Consider the following 17,834-nt stretch of genomic DNA (forward strand, 5'->3'; position numbering starts at 1 on the left):
TTTCCAAGAGCATGGGATGAGATTCCATTTGTTAGTGTCCTCTTTAATTTCTCTTAAGAGCATCTTACAGTTTTCAGGGTATAGATCTTTCACTTCCTTGGTTAGGTTTATTCCTAGGTATTTTATTCTTTTTGATGGTATTGTGAATGGAATTGTTTTCCTGATTTCTGTATTAGTTCATTGTTAGTGTATAGGAGAGCCACAAATTTCTGTGTATTAATTTTGTATCCTGTAACTTTGTTGAATTCGATATTAGTTCTAGTAGTTTTAGAGTGGAGTCTTTAGGGTTTTTTATGTTTAATATCATGTCATCTGCAAATAGTGATACTCTGATTTCTTAATCAATCTGGATTCCTTGTATTTCTTTGTTTTGTCTAATTGCAGTGGCTAGGACCTCCAGTATTATGTTGAATAACAGTGGGGCGAGTGGACATCCCTGTCTTGTTCCCGATCTCAGAGGAAAAGATTTTAACTTCTCGCTGTTTAGTATGATGTTGGCTGTGGGTTTATCATATATTGCCTTTATTATGTTGAGATACTTGCCCTCTATACCCATTTTGTTGAGAGTTTTTGTCATGAATGGATGTTGAATTTGCTGAATGCTTTTTCAGCATCTATGGAGATGATCATGTGGTTTTTGTCCTTCTTTTTGTTTATTTGGTGGATGATGTTGATCGATTTTCAAATCTTGTACCATCCTTGCATCCCTGAGATGTATTCCACTTGATCATGATGGATGATCTTTTTGATGTATTTTTGAATTCGGTTTGCTATTATTTTGTTGAGTATTTTTGCATCTGTGTTCGTCAGGGATATTAGTCTGTAATTTTCTTTTTTTGTGGTGTCTTTGTTTGGTTTGGTATTAGAGTGATGTTGGCCTCATAGAGTGAGTTTGGGAGTATTCCCTTTTATCCTACTTCTTTGAATGTTTAAAGAGGATGGGTATTAGGTTTTTACTAAATGTTTGATAAAATTCAGCAGTGAAACCGTCTGGACCAGGAGTCAATTTCCTTGCTGATAATTGGTGTATTCAGATTTTCCGTTTTTTCTTTGGTCAGCCTTGGCAGGTTGCATTTTTGTAGAAAGTTGTCCATTTTTTCTAGGTTATCCAGTTTGTTACTATATAATTTTACATAGTATTCTCTCATAATTCTTTGTATTTCTGTGGTGTCGGTAGTGATTTTTCCTTTCTCATTTCTGATTCTGTTTATGTGTATAGACTGTTTTTTTTTTTCTTTTTTCTTGATATGTCTGTCTACAGGTTTATCTATTTTGTTTATTTTCTTGAAGAATCAGCTCCTGCTTTCATTGATTGTATTGTTTTATTATTCTCATTTTTATTCATTTCTGCTCTAATCTTTATTATGTCCCACCTTCTCCTGACTTTGGGCCTCATTTGTTCTTCATTTTCTAGTTTTGTTAATTGTGAGTTTAGACTGTTCATAGGGATTGTTGTTCGTTCCTGAAGTAGGTCTGTATTGCAGTATACTTCCCTCTTAGCGTGGCCTTTGCTGTGTCCCACAGATTTTGCATTGTTGAGGTATCATTGTCATTTATCTCCATATATTGCTTGATCTGTTTTTATTTTGTCACTGATGTATTGATTATTTAGGAGCATGTTGTTAAGCCTTCATGTGTTTGTGGGCTTTTTCATTTTCTTTGTGTAATTTATTTCTAATTTCATACCTTTGTGGTCTGAGATGCTGGTTGGTACAATTTCAATATTTTTAAATTTACTGAGGCTCTTTTTGTGGCCTAGTATATGATCTCTTCTTGAAAATGTTCCATGTGCACTTGAGAAAATTGTACATCCTCTTGCTATTGGATGGAGTGTTCTGTAGATGTCTGTTAGGTCCATCTGTTCTAATGTTGTTCAGTGCCTGTGTCTCTTATTTTCTATCTGGTTGATCTATCCTTTGTTGCTATTGGATGGACTGTTCTCTAGGTGTCTGTTAGGTCCATCTGTTCTAATATGTTGTTCAGTGCCTCTGTGTCGTTACTCATTTTCTGTCTGGTTGATTTGTCCTTTGGAGTGAGTGGAGTGTTGTAGTCTTCTAAAATGAATGCATTGCATTCTATTTCTCCCTTTAATTCTGTTAGTATTCGTTTCACATATGTAGGTGATCCTGTGTTGGGTGCATAGATATTTATAATAGTTATATCCTCTTGTTGGACTGACCCCTTTATCATTATGTATTGTCCTTCTTTGTCTCTTGTGACTTTCTTCATTTTGAAGTCTATTTTGTCTGATACAATTACTGCAACTCCTGCTTTTTTCTCCCTATTAGTTGCATGAATATCTTTTTCCATCCCTTTACTTTCAGTCGCTTGTAGGCAGCATATAGACGTGTCTTGTTTTTTTATCTATTCCGTGACTCTATATCTTTTGATTGGTGCATTTAGACCATTTACATGTAGGGTGATTATCGATAGGTATGTGCTATGTACTTATTGCCATTGCAGGCTTTAGATTTATGGTTACCAAAGGTTCAGTGGTAATTCTCTTACCATCTAACAGTCTGATTTAACTCAGTTCGTATGCTATTAGAAATACAACCTAAAGGTCTTTTTTTTTTCTTCTCTCCTTTTTCTTCCTCCTCCATTCTTTTTGTATTAAGTATCATATTCTGTACTCTTTGTCTGTCCTTTGATTGACTTTGGGGGTGGTTGATTTGATTTTGCATTTGCTTAGTAATTAATTGTTCTACTTTGCTGTTGTTTTATTTCTCCTGGTGATATCTGTTTAGCCTTAGGAATACTTCCATCTATATCAGTCCTTCCAAAATGCACTGTAACGGTGGTTTGTGGGAGGTAAATTCTCTCGGCTTTTGCTTATCTGAAAAATCATTTAATCCGTTCTTCCAAATTAGATGATAACCTTGCTGGATAGAGTATTCTTAGTTTGAGGCCCTTCTGCTTCATTGCATTAAATATATCATGCCACTCCCTTCTGGTCTGTGAGGTTTCTCTTGAGAAATCTGATGATAGCCTGATGGGTTTTCCTTTGTATGTCATATTTTTTCTGTCCGTAGCTGCTTTTAAAAGTCTGTCTTTATCCTTGGTCTTTCTGCCATTTTAATTATTGTATGTCTTGCTGTTGTCCTTTTTGGGTTCCTTGTATTGGGAGATCTGTGCATCTCTGTGGCATGAGAAACTATCTCCTTCCCCATATTGGGCAAGTTTTCAGCAATTACATCCTCAGAGACACGTTCTATCCCTTTATGTCTCTCTTCTTCTTCCTCTGGTACCCCTATAATGCAATAGTTGTTCCATTTGGTTTCATCACACTGTTCTCTCAATATTCTTTCATTCTTAGAGATCCTTTTTTCTCTCTGTGCCTCAGTTTCCTTGTATTCCTCTTTGCTAATTTCTATTCCATTAAACATGTCTTCTGCTGCCTCTAATGTGCTTTTAAATCCCTCAATTGTATGTTTCATTTCAGATACGGAATTTCTTAATGATTGAATCTCTATCTTAAATTTGTTCTGAGTTCTTGTATATTTTTCTGTACCTCCATGAGCATGTTTCTGATTTTTGTTTTGAGCTCTCTTTCAGGAAGATTGGTGATTTCAGTTTCATTTGGCTCTTGTTCTGGGGTTTGTGAGATTTTGGTCTGAACCAGGTTCCTTTGACGTTTCATATTTCTATGTGGTGCCCTCTAGTGCCCAGAAATTCTAGTGTCTGGAGCTGCTCAGCCCCTAGAGTGAGGTTGGGTGTTGTAGTGGAGGAGCTCTGGTGCCTGGGGGCAGGATAGAGCTGTTTCCTGATTCGCAGCTACAGTCGCCTGTCTCCAGTATCAGAGCCAGTGGGCTGAGCACAGAGGTGTAAGTCTCTGTGCTTTGCGTCTCTAGCTGATGTAGGCGTGGCCTCCCTCTGTCTGGCCTGACACCAGCGCAGTGACTGCTGATTTGTGAGCAGGTACCGGCAGGCCAGGAGGAAGGCTCAGTAGGCTGGGTGTCACATAGCTGAGTAGTCAGCCAGGGGGATGGAGTGCCTGAAGCTCCACAAAGTTCCCAACCTGCTAGGCAGAGCGCACCCAGACAACCTTGTCCACCTCTCCCTTCTCCTGTGCAGCAAGCTCTGTGCAAACCTTGCCCCTTCAGCAGCCCTCTCACTGCTAGGAAGCCTCTCAGACCTACTGCCTTTCCTTTGTCCCAGAGCAGCCGGATGTGGATCCCTGTCCTGCTCAAACGGCCCGAATCTCAGTCTCTCAAGCACTCTGCCTGTCCCACCTCCCCAACCCCACCAACCTCCAGAGCACCACACAATGTAGGTTTGTACTTGCAAAGTAGATCTCCAGGGCTGGGTATTCATCAGTTCTAGGCTTCCTCCCGCTCCGTGCTCCATTTCTCTCCCTCCTGCCAGTAAGCTGGGGTCGGGGAAGGACTTGGGTCCCAATGGATCAAGGCTTTTGTACGTTACCCTGTTTCATGAGATCTGCTCTGTTCGTGAGGTTTGTATGCAGTCTGGTGCAGCCTTCTTTTCTGATGCTTTTTTAGGTTTGGTTGTATAAACTATATTTTCATACTATATGTGGTTTTGGGCAGAGTTCTCTGTCTCACCTCTCACGCCGCTGTCTTGAATCTCATCAGATCTCTTTTGAACATAACTACATTACCATTCTCACATCTTTAAAAATTGACCATTAAAAAATTGCTTACTTTACTGAATATTCAGTCATGTTTTTCCTACCATTAGATTTAATTAACATGATAACGATGTTCCAGTTAGTGTATATATATTTTTTTACTTCTTGTTTTTTTTCCTCTGGAATTCAGTCTGCATTTAAAAAAAAATCATACGGCATTTCTAAACTTAGCTTCTGTTAAACTGTTTTGAAAAACAACAAGTGTGCTCTCTTCCTTCTCTTGGAATTTTTGTTCTTTTCCTGTGTTTAGCTACATAAAGCAGAATCAGAGATAACATAATATTTCATACTGTCTGTTACCTCATATATGTACTACATCATTGGAAAGAATTTAGTTTACATTTTTTGGAAGTGAGCATGCACACAGGTTTATAATAATTACAGAGATTTTATAAGGTAGGACAATTTAAGGTGTGGTCTTTTTGTGGTATACTTTGGAAGCACTTGCTAGTAAAGGAGAATGTATGTTACTCAGGATTTCAGAGGGCATTCTTAACTCCAGAAACGTAGGTCAGGCCCAAAACCAGTTTCTGTGCTCTCTCCTTTCTTGTCTGTAGGCCCCAGAAATCCAGTCCTCTTTTCTCCCTGCTTGATATTTGCAGACTGGCTGTGGAGTGGGACACGTCTTTCCACTTCCTCATTTTATCCCTGTATCAGAATACCAGACCAAAGGCCTTTACTGTTTTTTGTTGTTGTTGTTAGACTGTTATATTATTAAGGTAATGTTGATATATACTCTTATGAAGATTTCACATGAAAAATATTGTGGTTACTACATTCACTGATATTATCAAGTCCCTTCTGTACCCCATTGAAGTCACTGTCCATGAGTGTAGTAAGATGCCACAGAGTCACTACTTGTCTTCTCTCTGCTGCAGTGTCTTTCCTGTGACTCCCTGCACAGCATGTGTACCGATTATAATACCCCTCAATCCCCTTCTCCCTCTCTCTCCACCCACCCTCCCCCACCCCTTCCCTTTGGTAACCGCTACTCCCTTCTTGGAGTCTTTGAGTCTGCTGCTGTTTTGTTCCCTTATTTTTGCTTCGTTGTTATGCTCCACAAATGAGTGAAATCATTTGGTACTTGTCTTTCTCCGCCTGGCTTATTTCACAGAGCATAATACCCCCTAGCTCCATCTGTGTTGTTACAAATGGTCGGATTTGTTTTCTTCTCATGGCCGAATAGTATTCCACTGTATATATGTACCCCATCTTCCTTATCCATCCATCTACTGATGGACACTTAGGTTGCTTCCATATCTTGGCTATTGTAACTAGTAGGGGTGCATATAACTTTTTGAATCTGAGATCTTGCTTTCTTTGGGTAAATTCCTTGTTCAAATGCTATTTCTATTTATAGTTTTTTGAGGAACCTCCATACTGCTTTCCACAATGGTTGAACTAATTTACATTCCCACTAGCAGTGAAGTAGGGTTCCCCTTTCTCCACACCCTCACCAGCATTTGTTGTGCTTAGTCTTTGCGATGTTGGCATCCTAACTGGTGTGAGGTGATATCTCATTGTGGTTTTAGTTTACATTTCCCTGATAATTAGTGATGTGGAGAATCTTCTCATGTTCCTGCTGGCCATCTGAATTTCTTTGGAGGAGTGTATGATCGTCCTCCCATTTTTTAATAGGGTTATTTGCTCTTTGTGTGTTGAAGCAGGTGTTTGAGTTCTTTATATATTTTGGATGCTAATCCTTTGTCAGAGATGTCGTCTACAAATATATTCTCCTGTACTGTAGTATGCCTTTTTGTTCTACTGATGGTGTTCTTTACTGTACAGAAACTTTTTAGTTTGATGTAGTCCCAGTTTTTCATTTTTGCTATTGTTTCCCTTGCCCAAGCAGATGTGTTCAGGAAAAAGTTGCTCATGCTTACATTCAAGAGATTTTTCCATTTTCTAAGAGTTTTATGGTTTCATGACTTACATTCAGGTCTTTGATCCATTTCAAGTTTACTTTTGTGTGTGGAGTTAGAAGATAATCCAGTTTCATTCTCTTACATGTAGGTGTCCAGTTTTGCCAACACCAGTTGTGGAAGAGGCTGTCATTTTGCCATTGTATATCCGTGGCTTCTTTACCATATATTAATTGAGCATATATGCTTGGGTTTATGTCTGGGCTCTCTATTCTGTTACCCTGGTCTGTGGGTCTGTTCTTAAGCCAGTACCAAATTGTCTTGATTACTGTGCCTTTGTAGTAGAGCTTGGTGTCAGGGAGTGTGATCCCCCCAGCTTTGTTCTTTCTTCTCAGGATTACTTTGGCTATTTGGGGTCTTTTGTGGTTCCATATGAATTTTAGAAGTATTTGCTCTCATTTGTTGAAGAATGCTGTTGGTATTTTGATAGGGATTGCATTGAGTCTGTAGGTTGCTTTAGTCAGGATGGCGAAGCCTTTTCTGTTTCTAGGACAGGTCCACTAATGGCCGTGGGATGGTAACACCAGATTGTTAGGCTTCTGTCTAATGCAGGAATTAATACTACTGGTTGTTTTCTTCATTGTGTATATAAGGCTGTTAAATGAATTCCTAACATAAACTCTTGTTTGTACTTGAAGTGAGTATGAAGATTTATACTTAGAAAGAGGGTATAGCATGAGAGATTGAGTTCTGGTGTAGAATGTAACTGGATGCTTACATTAATGAAATACTATTTTGTGGCTTATATAAACTAGACTGTTGACTTTAGTCCCTGTGTACGCATGTAGTTGTCAATGATTGTTTTTTGTAGGACTGTGAAGATCCCAATCCTCTGATTCGGGCCTTGGCAGTTAGAACCATGGGGTGTATCCGTGTGGACAAGATTACAGAATATCTCTGTGAGCCCCTTCGGAAGTGCTTGAAGGATGAAGATCCCTATGTTCGGAAAACAGCAGCAGTCTGCGTGGCAAAACTCCATGATATCAATGCCCAAATGGTGGAAGATCAGGGATTTCTGGATTCTCTGCGGGACCTCATAGCAGATTCAAATCCTATGGTAATAAGATGCTGCTTTTTTTTATAAGAGCAGTATTTAAAATGGGTCCCTTTAAAAAAGCATGTTTAAAACAAATCTTATCTTTGGGACATTAAACCATAGGTTAGCTATGGAAAGCATGACTTCTGTGTCTACCATAGTTTGTCTCTCTCACACCCTAGGTATTTCTGAGGTGAAAACCAAGTACGAAAGTACAGGGATCTTAAAGCAAACCTCTGCATCATCCCTACCCCTGTATTTGTTAAAAAACAAACATATTCTTCATCATTTTTTTAAGGAGGTTTCACCTTAACTTTATATCAATTTTTTAAAAGATTACTTCTTCAGATAGATGTTTGTGGTATTTTCTGGTAGTGTGGGAATAGAAACCTAATAAAAGGTACCATTACTGGCTAATGACTATAATGAATTCTTCTGCAGGAGAATTGTAGGACGAGATTATTTTTAGCCAACTTAATTATGTTCAGATGTTTGGTGGCTAGAACATATTTCTCTTACTGACATTTTAAACTTTTCCTGTACAATGAATGGGCATGAGTCCTAAGTGGTACTTTGACTCTCTTAGTGACGGAAGCTCATTTGAAACTAGTGATTGGTCCCAAAGTATCATTTACCAAGAAGATGGAGGACTATAGCTACGTTCTCTCCCCATTTTTCCTAATGAATTATTTACTTGGAGGTGAATTACATTAAGAGTTAATCAGTGGGTAACCTCTGAATACATTTTTTTGGTTGAACTTTTTGAAATAGATGGACATGTCTGCTTTGACCTCTCCTTTGGTTTGTCTTACTCTTTGGATAGCCATGGATTCTGTTTTATAATGTCCTTCAACTTTTAGTACCGAAGTCTAAGGATGACGCAAGCCACATTTTTTTAAAGGTACTGAGATACTAGCTATCATCAGGAATCTTTTAGCCGCCTCCTGGGCATAGAAGTGGGTGTGTGTTTGTATGTGTTTAAACCATGACTTCTGACAGGGTTGCCACCAGTGTTCAAGGATTCAACCCTGCCTTTTCCCCCTCAAGCAGCACTGTATGACACCTTTTTAAAAAATTCATAGATTTATAAGGCAGTAATATCTGTTTTTTAGAATATTGAGCTGGCACCCACTTGTGCTTTTGGTGTTGCTTTTGATTCAGTGTGTTATTCTGAGCAACTGTCTTTGAAATTTTCTGCCTACGGACAAATGTGAAAATGTTTTGCCTGCACACTCCAAGTTTTGGGCATCCAGATGAGCAGGATATCACATACCCTGTGGAAACTTGTTGAACATTCAGTGGGGTTAAGAATGTGGAGTGGGATGAGGTAGAAATGCGTTATATCTCGTACAGGCAATTCCATTTGGGAGAGAAAAAGGCGTTTTTACACTGACGTAAGTTCTTCAAAGCAGGACCTATAAAGTCAGATGGTCAGGGATACGGACTAACAGAGTTTAGTAAAGGCTTTTTTTTTCTGGTACCTAAGAAGCACTTAAAGATCTTTATTCAGGTGAATTGAGAGGTTGAGATTATCTGGAACAAGCCTAAGTTGTCTGATTTATTCAAAGTTTTCATTGTAGAGGATGGGCTGTTTTTTACATAGTCCATAGTACTGATGGGAATTTTCAAACATACTCAAAAGTAGAGTGACTAAATGAATAAACTAAATATAAAATGAATCCATGAACCCATTTACTATCACCACAATCAGTAATTATCAGTACATGCCAGTCATGGGTCACTATTTACTATAACATGGTAACTATAGTCCTTTTTAATAATTCTCAACCTGGTTTTACTACAAATCAGCAAATGATTTGGGGAAATTTTACAAAGTATCTTTGAGAAAACTTCTGGAGGGAATTTAAGGTCACTTGGTAGATTTTTTAGGAACCGTTTCAGGAATGCCTTTTGTTTTATTGTATCTTTATTGCATATTTTCTTAGAGCAGGTGTCAGCATTTGGTCCTAAACTGTTGGACCTACTTCCCCCTAAACAGAGTATCTTTCTGGTTCTTGTCAGATTTCTCAGTAGCAGATCTTTCCCTGATACTGTTCAGCCTATTGCAACCAGGGTGCCCAGGGTGCAAAATTCAAGGAAGCATTTGCTCTCAGGTGCCGACTCTGAACTTATGTAAGCCTGAGAGTGGGGTGGCTCTTTACAGTATGTGCCGGAGTGGCTTGCCTTACTCTTCTCCTGGCTTTGTTTTACAGACTCATTTTTAAATCATGTTTTGAGTTCTTCATTCTTGTTGTTTTAGTGAAGGACTTGAAAGGCTTGGACTAATAGGTAGCCAACACACATACACACATGCCTACTTTTGATCTTGAATCCATACTTTTCCATCTCAACTGTATGTCCTGCTTTTTGCCAGATAGTATTAAAACTATCATTAGACCACAGATCTTCCTTTAGGAGTTCGATCAAATGGTGTTGATGGGAAACAGGTAAGTGTGTGAGTGTTAAGCACCTTCCAAGATGTAATGGTGGAATGTAAGGTGTAGTAGCTCAAACATACGAAAATCTCCTAAGGCTTATGCTGACCCTCTGTCATTAGGAAACAGGAAATTTAAATTTAAGTGTATTCTGTGCCAGGCACAGTGATGAGTGCTTTTACTTACAGTGTTTTACTTAGTTGTCATATCTTCCCAGTGATGTGGAGGTTATGTACTACATCTAGATATGTATACTCAGAGAGGCTAAGGAATTATCCCAGAGTCATATAGCTAGTGGTAATGTAACCGGGTTCTATTCCAGTTCTTAGTCCCAGTACCCATTACTGGTCCTCACCTTCATGGATGTATGTCTACAACAGCATTTTCTCAAAACAGTTAAAAATTTGAACATGAAGGCCTTTAATTATTTTTAAACTGTTTTAATATGTAAATCCTCTCAGTCCTCTTGTTCTGATAATGGGTATGAGTTCTACTTTACTGCTCTTGAGGGGTAGTTTGGGTCTACTTTTTTGGAAGTTGCTCCACACAGTGGCAGCCCTATTACCAGCAAGTAGTAAAATCACTTGCAAAAAAAAACAACACTTCTAGGGGGTTCTGCCTTTGTAGTTCCCTTGTAGCTCACTTCAGAAAGATATCCTAGATGTGAAGGCCCCCGACCATCAGCAGATGTGACCTTGACGTCTGAGAGTGAACTGTTGGTCAAGGTCTGGCTACTCTTGGGGTTCTGTGGACCTCCAGGCTTGTTCCTGGATGGTGTAGCTTGCTACAAGTAAAGAACTATTTTATGTTCATTCCCTGTCTTTTTTGGTCTTCATTTTCCTGCAGTTGTTTTACCTTTATACTTGAGTTAAAGCTGACTTACAGTGAAATACGGATTGAAAGAGAACAGACTTCAAAGTAAAAAAGTCTCACTGTTAAGTTGTAGTGTAACCTCCCTGAGTCTGTTTCCTCTTCTGTAGAGTGAGGGGTGCTGTGTCAGAGAGTTGTTGGGAGTATTAATTGAGCTTTTGCATAAAAGTACCTTGCTTGTGGGAGCTAATGAGATGACGGCTGCAGCTTCTGTAATTATTAAATAGATATTAGGCAAAAGTTAACATTATTGCTAAAATATTTAATGATTCAGATGATTCCTGTGGTATTTGTGTAGTGGATCCTTTTCTGAGGGAATTAGAGCTAAACTTGTTTTCAGGTGCAGATTTTATTAATCCATTATTTTGCAAGTAAACCTGTATTCAGAATGAGGAAACACTGTGGAGTGACAGGAAAACAGCTCCCAGGATTTCTTCACAAATGTCACTTTGCACTTTTCAATGATAGACTGTTCTCTGACGTTTTTGCCCACACTTTAGGATTTTCCCTCCTTAATACGGTGTTTCTTTTCTTTCTCAGAGGTGTTTTGAGGTATTCCAACTTCAGTTACCATATGTTTAAATCTGCCGCTTGAGACTCTCTTGACAGCCCCACAACATGGGCTTTGCTTGTTAGTGAGCCCAGTTTTAAGTCCCTTTGGCTTAGGGACTTAGCCCCCTTTGGTCTCCATCTTCTAAGCCTTCTCGGTTCAGATTCCATCACTCTGAGAGCTGCCCATGGGAATACCCCTCTTCCACAGCTCTGTCTTCTCTGCAAAAGCACAAACTGCTGAATTAGTTAAAAAAAAATAATTTGTTGAAGGCTCTTGTGCAGAAGCAGCATGCTCTCAGAAAAGCCTCCCCTTGGCCCATTATAGCCTTTAGCAAAGGTTCTAGTTAAACTGTCAGCTTCTTTTAATTTGAACTTATTCTGGACAGCTGTTTATGAGAAATACTTTTCTTCCCAGAAATACTGTATTTTAACCATGCGCTAGCCAGCATGTAGAAGCAGCAGGGTATTGTGGCAGAGGTTCTTAGCTGGAGGTGATTTTGATCCCCAGGGAACGTTTGGCAATGTCTGGAAACACTCAGTTGTCATAGCTGATGAAAGGGGTGCTGCTGGCATCTAGTAGGTAGAGTCTAGGGGTACCTTAAACATTCTGCAGTGCACAGGGCAGCCTTACAACACAGAGTTGTTTGTCCTGAAGTGTCAGTGGTGCTGCTAAGGTTGTGAACAGTGGAGTTGTGGAAATAGCACATAGCCTTTAGGGCAAGAGTGCCTGCTGTTTTGAGTCCTGACTTGACTTCTTACTAGTTATTTTAAATGAGCCGCAGTATCCTCATGTGTGAAACAGAGGTAAAATGCCTATTTTACTGGATTATTTTGGACACGAAGGACTTTATTTATAATGCTTGGTATACAGTAAATGCTTAATAAACCGCAGCTATTCTTGAGGAACAGACCTACCATCATGCAGGCTTTGATTTTTGTAATTTTATTTAGGACTTAGGAGGTTTACTTTATTGTGGCTTGTTGTCAGTGTGAGATTATAATAAATCCTGGAAAACTCAGGTCTCTCTAGGTCACTTTGTAAATTCCAGAAGGATTTTTGTCAGAAATATTTGGTGTCCATGTGGGCCATGTTAAATTGTCTATTAAAGATAGGCCTAGAACAAAGAGAAAACCTTAATAACCTCACTTGATTTAGTAGTTTGACTTCTTTTTTTCCCAAATATATATGAGTAGGATAGTTATAAAATTAAAATATTATACCCAAGTGATACTAGAAATGCCTAATGCTCATCATGCCAAATGTCCATAAAGAAGTCCCAGAGCTGGTAGAATTTTCGTCATGCATGAGAGTGTCAGTGTGTGGTCGGCAATTGACAGGAGTAATGTAGGAGGTAGTACGTTCAGTCTGTGTCTGGATCCCCTAAGTGAGTAATGTTATATTTCGTACTAAAAGAGGAGCCACTGTTAATTTCTGCAGGATTGGAGTTGTTGTGTAAGTGGAATCCTTGGAGGCTACTTTGATTTAAGTCCAATTACCAGCTCTTGAATTTCCCACTGGTTCATCTGAGTGCTTTTCGGTCTCTACTTAGAGAGGAAGCAAGTCATTTCTATTTTCCTTTATACTAAAACTTATAGAAATCTTTTTCTGTGTATTCTCATTTTTTAAAAAACATCAGTTTATTTATATTATTACGAACTTAGGTGTTTTTTTTTTGTCTTAGCTCATTTGGGGGAGAATAAGTTTAGATTTATAGAAAAGTTGCAAAGACAGTACAGCAGGTTCCCGTAGGCCTTTCATTCAATTTCACTTACTGTTAACTGTTACCATCTTACGTGATCATGTCACATTTATCAAAACTAAGAAATTAACATTGGTACATTACTATTAAGTAATGTATAGGCTATTTGAATTTTATCTGTTTCAACACAAATGTCTTTTTCTATTCTAGGATTCAATCCAGGATACCAAAATGTATTTAATCACTTCTTTTTATAAACAGTTGACTCTATATGAAAGTATCTCAAAAACAGAAAAGTGCTTTGTAACTGAAATTTTTTAACCACTCCATAGTGGTTAAAATTTAGGCTCTGGAACCAAACAGACTAGGATTTGTATCCTGGTTTTGCCGGATGTTAGCTGTGTGGTCTTTCTAAACTTCTCAGTATCCTCATTTCCAAATTGGGAATTGTAAACAATGCTTCTATTATGCAATTGTTGTGAGCATTCAAGGATATTAAGTTTGCAGAGAACTTAATACTGGACCTCATATAGAGGTAATCTGATAAGCCCTTAATAAAAATAACAAACATTTATAATCTATATTGTACAGTGAGCATGGTGCTAGATGTTAATGAGTTTAGAAGGGTTAATCTTTCAATGGCAAGTGGATATTTTTACAGATAACCTAATTCTTTTGTGTATGTTATTTAAGGCCAGACATAGTTTTTTTAGGGTAACACTGAGGGCAGCTTGCCCATAAATGAAGTTACATCTCTTTACAATATTACTGCGTCATTCTCAATTACTTTTAAAAAGTAAGTGTTCAAGGATGTACCTTTAAGGCAGTTTTCATCACAACTTCCTGAAAACTAGGTCTGTTGTACACATTAATTCAGTAATGTACCAAAGATCATGGCTTATCATTTCTTAGTGTCCCCTTTTAGATAATTTCAAGGCTCTAAATTGGAGAAGGATTATTTTACTGTCGAAAGGATGATTGTAAGCGTTAGGAAAATAACTTGTGTTGTTTTGTACATGTTGCAGCATTCTTTAGTGTGATTTTAGGGTCAGTGAGTCAAGTAACTCCTTGATTCTTAAGAGTGCCTTTTGTCCATTTGTAGGTACTTATTTGTAGTGTTTTGGCTTTGAGAATATTTCTGTTTTTTTCTTACCACATCTTAAACCATGTAAGTAGTGAATTTTTTTGAGTCTACTTTGAAAATCGCTTCTTGTTACCATGTATTCAAAGTTTCTTGCCATAATGAGATCAGCTAAGTAGATGTTGAGTCAACTTCCTAATTCCAGGGAAGAAGATGGGAAAAAAAATCCAACAGTGTAGAATGTATTATAGTTGATATGTTACCTGTTAGCATTCTGGACAGTGTCTTAGATTAAAGCCTGAGCTGTAAGTGTTACTTGTTTGAGGGGGAGAGTTAACTGGTACTGCATTGTCTCTGTGTCCTTAAGGAGAGGACAATGACTGAAACATTCTTAGACCAAATATATGTTAAAGCCCCATGCTTTAACATGTCCTTTGAGGCAAACTCCATGAAGGAGAAAGTGAGATCGCAAACTGTTGCTGATTTTTAGAAGGATAAAAAATATGTAAACCACCTATTTATTTAATCATAATAGTTCTGGTCAGTTATTCTACAGCTTTCAGCGTATTCAGGTCTTCAGGGGCACCCAGCCGAAAGAGTTGCAAATTGAACTGGAAAGCTGATTGTGTGACCTTGAAGGTCATTGCTTAGAATTGAAAATTCTCTAAAAAGTAATTTAGTTAATAGGAGGAAGGCACTGTTTTGGAAAGTGCTATCTTGGGTTCTGAAGCTGTGAAAATAAGTGGAAGGAGTGCAGGATGAAAACCATTGAAAGGAACAGGCAAGTGTGTGAGAGATTTCTCATAAAGGAGCTTCTGTCTCTGATACTCCACTTCCACTGTGTACCTGGATTTCCTCTGGGGTTCTTTTTTACAGGATCACTTTTATTCTAACCATACCCCTGCTGCTCCAGCTTGCTCCTTTAAAAAAAGAAAAGTCAAATTCATGTCCTGCATCTAAGGTAGGGGTAGCTATAAATAAGATTTTGTAACTGGAGAGTAAATCTTGCCTCTTTCAAATGCTGCCAGGATATGATTATCTCTGAAATATATGAAGTAGAAGAATACATTTTCCTCTCCATGTAAATCTGCATGTCACCTTTGCCTGGAATAATATTTTGATATATCTCCCCCAACTTTTATTTTTCTTTCCCTTCCCCCCCATTGCAGGTCACAGCTCTTGGAACTTGCTTAGAGTGATTAGTACTCTGTCTCTAGAGTACTAGTTAGACTGTGGTATCAGATATAGGCCTAGAGTTCATATTTAAGCACTACCCCTTTCTGGCTATATTGAGTAAGCAAGTCACAGAATTTCTCTAACCCCATTTATAAATTAATTTTTAAAACCTGTTTTCTTTATCTGTAATAAGTGGATTTTGATAGCAGCTACATCAGAGTTGCTGTGAGCATGAATGGTGCACAGTAAGTCTTCAATAAACTTTAGCTATCATTGTCTTTTTGTACAACTCATTCTATTAAGTATAGGTCAGAATGCAAATTGCTTACTTTAAAGGACATTCAGCAGGCTCCAAGGGTTCATAGAAGTACTAAATTGAAGAGAAGTCTAGTTAAGGCAGAGAAAGATTTGTCTAGTTTTGAGTGTGATTTTATATGTATCTTCTGGCAAGATGAAATATAAAATATTATTTTTACTCTATGGATGTGTTCTTTTGTAGCCTAGATGCCAACTTTTTATAAATCGACCAATGTACTGAAGAAACTCACTTAAGAAAACCTATTTGAAAATCCATTTTTAAAGCAAAACTTGCTTTAGAAACCCTTTCTTTCTTGGGAAGTCTAGTTTTTCACTGTTGTCTTCATGTTCTTTTAGTATTTCCTAAGAAAAATGGCAATTTTCTAGGGGGAAAAATACTAACATGTGTTAGTTACAGTTCAAATTCAGAGTGATGGTTCAAGTAAAAGAGAGAACTTTGTTTTAATATATGGTATCAAGGCAGTTACTGCAAGGGTTTGATTTGTTCTTTGTGATACTGATTTATTTTTTGGAGGCTTTCTAGGAAGAGGAAGTAAATCTTAAGTTTCAATTTTAATTTTAAAGTTTATTTTTTTAAATTGGCAATATAAAAAAATCAACAATATAGGTACTAGGATATAGTACAAAAATCTGGAGAAACAGAGTATAAACATTGACAATTGAATCATCCTGTATACCCTAGTTAGCCATCCAGTTGCTGTCTTGAAGTCAGTTTCTTTCTTTTTCTACTTAAAATTCAGTGTAACTGGCTTATTTTAAGTTTCCAGGAAAGACTGAGAGAAACATGGCTTATTGACCAGGAGAACTCTAAGCAGTCTCTTATGAGCCTGCTTTGGTACATTTCTGAAAATGTAACAGCCTGAATGTGAAGATGTGGAGATGAAAGGGAGAAGGTAGAGCTTTGTTATTGGGGGGGGTACATCTTTCTGGTAGATCATTGGCTCAGTGACCATTTGGCAGTGATCTCCTTTTCTCAGTGAAGGCTTTTCTAAACATGATCTTGTAATCTGGTTTCTCTGGATCTTTTCATTAGACTTACATTTCCCTATTCCCTTTCTTGTTTTAATGTGATAATAAGCAGAAATCGCCTGTTTTACCACCAGAACATATGCTTTATTAGCTGCATTATATACTTGGTTTAATTTCCAGTTGCCTGTGATACTAACAGAGGGATTCTAATGCTTCATTCCTTTCAGCCACTGCTTTTTTTAATTACCCCAATTTTCACTTTTTCTTCTATGTCTCCTATTAGTAGACCTTATGTTTAACTTAAAAAAAAAAACACCATTAAAGGTTTTGGCTGGCAGCAATAGTAAATGTGGTAGGATGTTTTATTTTGGACAACTGGTTACCAAGACTGGGCATATGTTGGCAGCAATAGATGAAAACAATATTTGGTCTTCCTGTATGACATTTTGATCCTTTATCCTGTAATTGAATCTATCAAGTGTATCATGCATGGGAAATAAAATAACCTTTTTCCTGCGTGTAAAGCACTGAAATGATGGAGGGGATTATTCTTTCACTCTTTATGCCTTTAGTTTTCACTAAATGCCATCTTGATGGCGGAGTCAGCAAATAAAAATTAAGTCAGAAAACAACTTCATATATGCTACCATGTCATAGGTGGACTAGTTGTTTCTTCCCAATTTGCCTTAATAACAAAAATACTGTATCCATAACCATATTTACCACAAGTCGTTGATTTCTCATCTTGCAATTTTTGTTGTGATCATAAAATTATAGCTAAAGATGATTCTATTTGTGGCATTATCATTCACACAATAATGGATATTGCTATAAATGTATTATTCAGCTAAAAAGTCATATTCTCTCGACACTTACTTTCTAGGTAAAAACATGCTAGAATAAACCGCCGGCTACCTAGATGATACGGGTATTCAAATAGTTAAATTGTGGCCAATATCTTTCTTTTCTTTCCAGCAAAAGGATAATCACACAACTCTTAGTTTCTCAAGCTTTTTACAAGGGACTTTAGCAAGAACTACAATGAGCTGACATTTTTGAGAATTTTTTTTTTTTGAGAAGATGGGTTTTTATTTCTTCTTTAAAAAATAAATAAATACAATGAATAC

General features: G+C 37.7%; 1 protein-coding gene across 7 annotated transcripts in view; it reads left to right on the forward strand.

Annotated features, from left to right (window-relative positions):
• Positions 1 to 17,834, forward strand: part of AP2B1 (adaptor related protein complex 2 subunit beta 1) — a 161,398-nt gene that overhangs the window by 16,518 nt on the left and 127,046 nt on the right. For 3 of the 7 annotated variants that reach the window (XM_057501213.1, XM_057501212.1, XM_057501214.1), the window contains exons 5-6: positions 4,159 to 4,269; positions 7,382 to 7,627. The exons of 1 other annotated variant lie outside the window; for it this stretch is intronic. In XM_057501213.1, coding sequence (XP_057357196.1) covers positions 4,159 to 4,269; positions 7,382 to 7,627 — 357 coding nt within the window. The remainder of the gene's footprint in view (positions 1 to 4,158; positions 4,270 to 7,381; positions 7,628 to 17,834) is intronic. 3 more of the 7 variants (XM_057501215.1, XM_057501216.1, XM_057501217.1) reach the window with 2 other exon arrangements.

This window comes from Manis pentadactyla, chromosome 4 (genome assembly GCF_030020395.1).
Source record: "Manis pentadactyla isolate mManPen7 chromosome 4, mManPen7.hap1, whole genome shotgun sequence".
Taxonomy (NCBI): Eukaryota; Metazoa; Chordata; class Mammalia; order Pholidota; family Manidae; genus Manis; species Manis pentadactyla.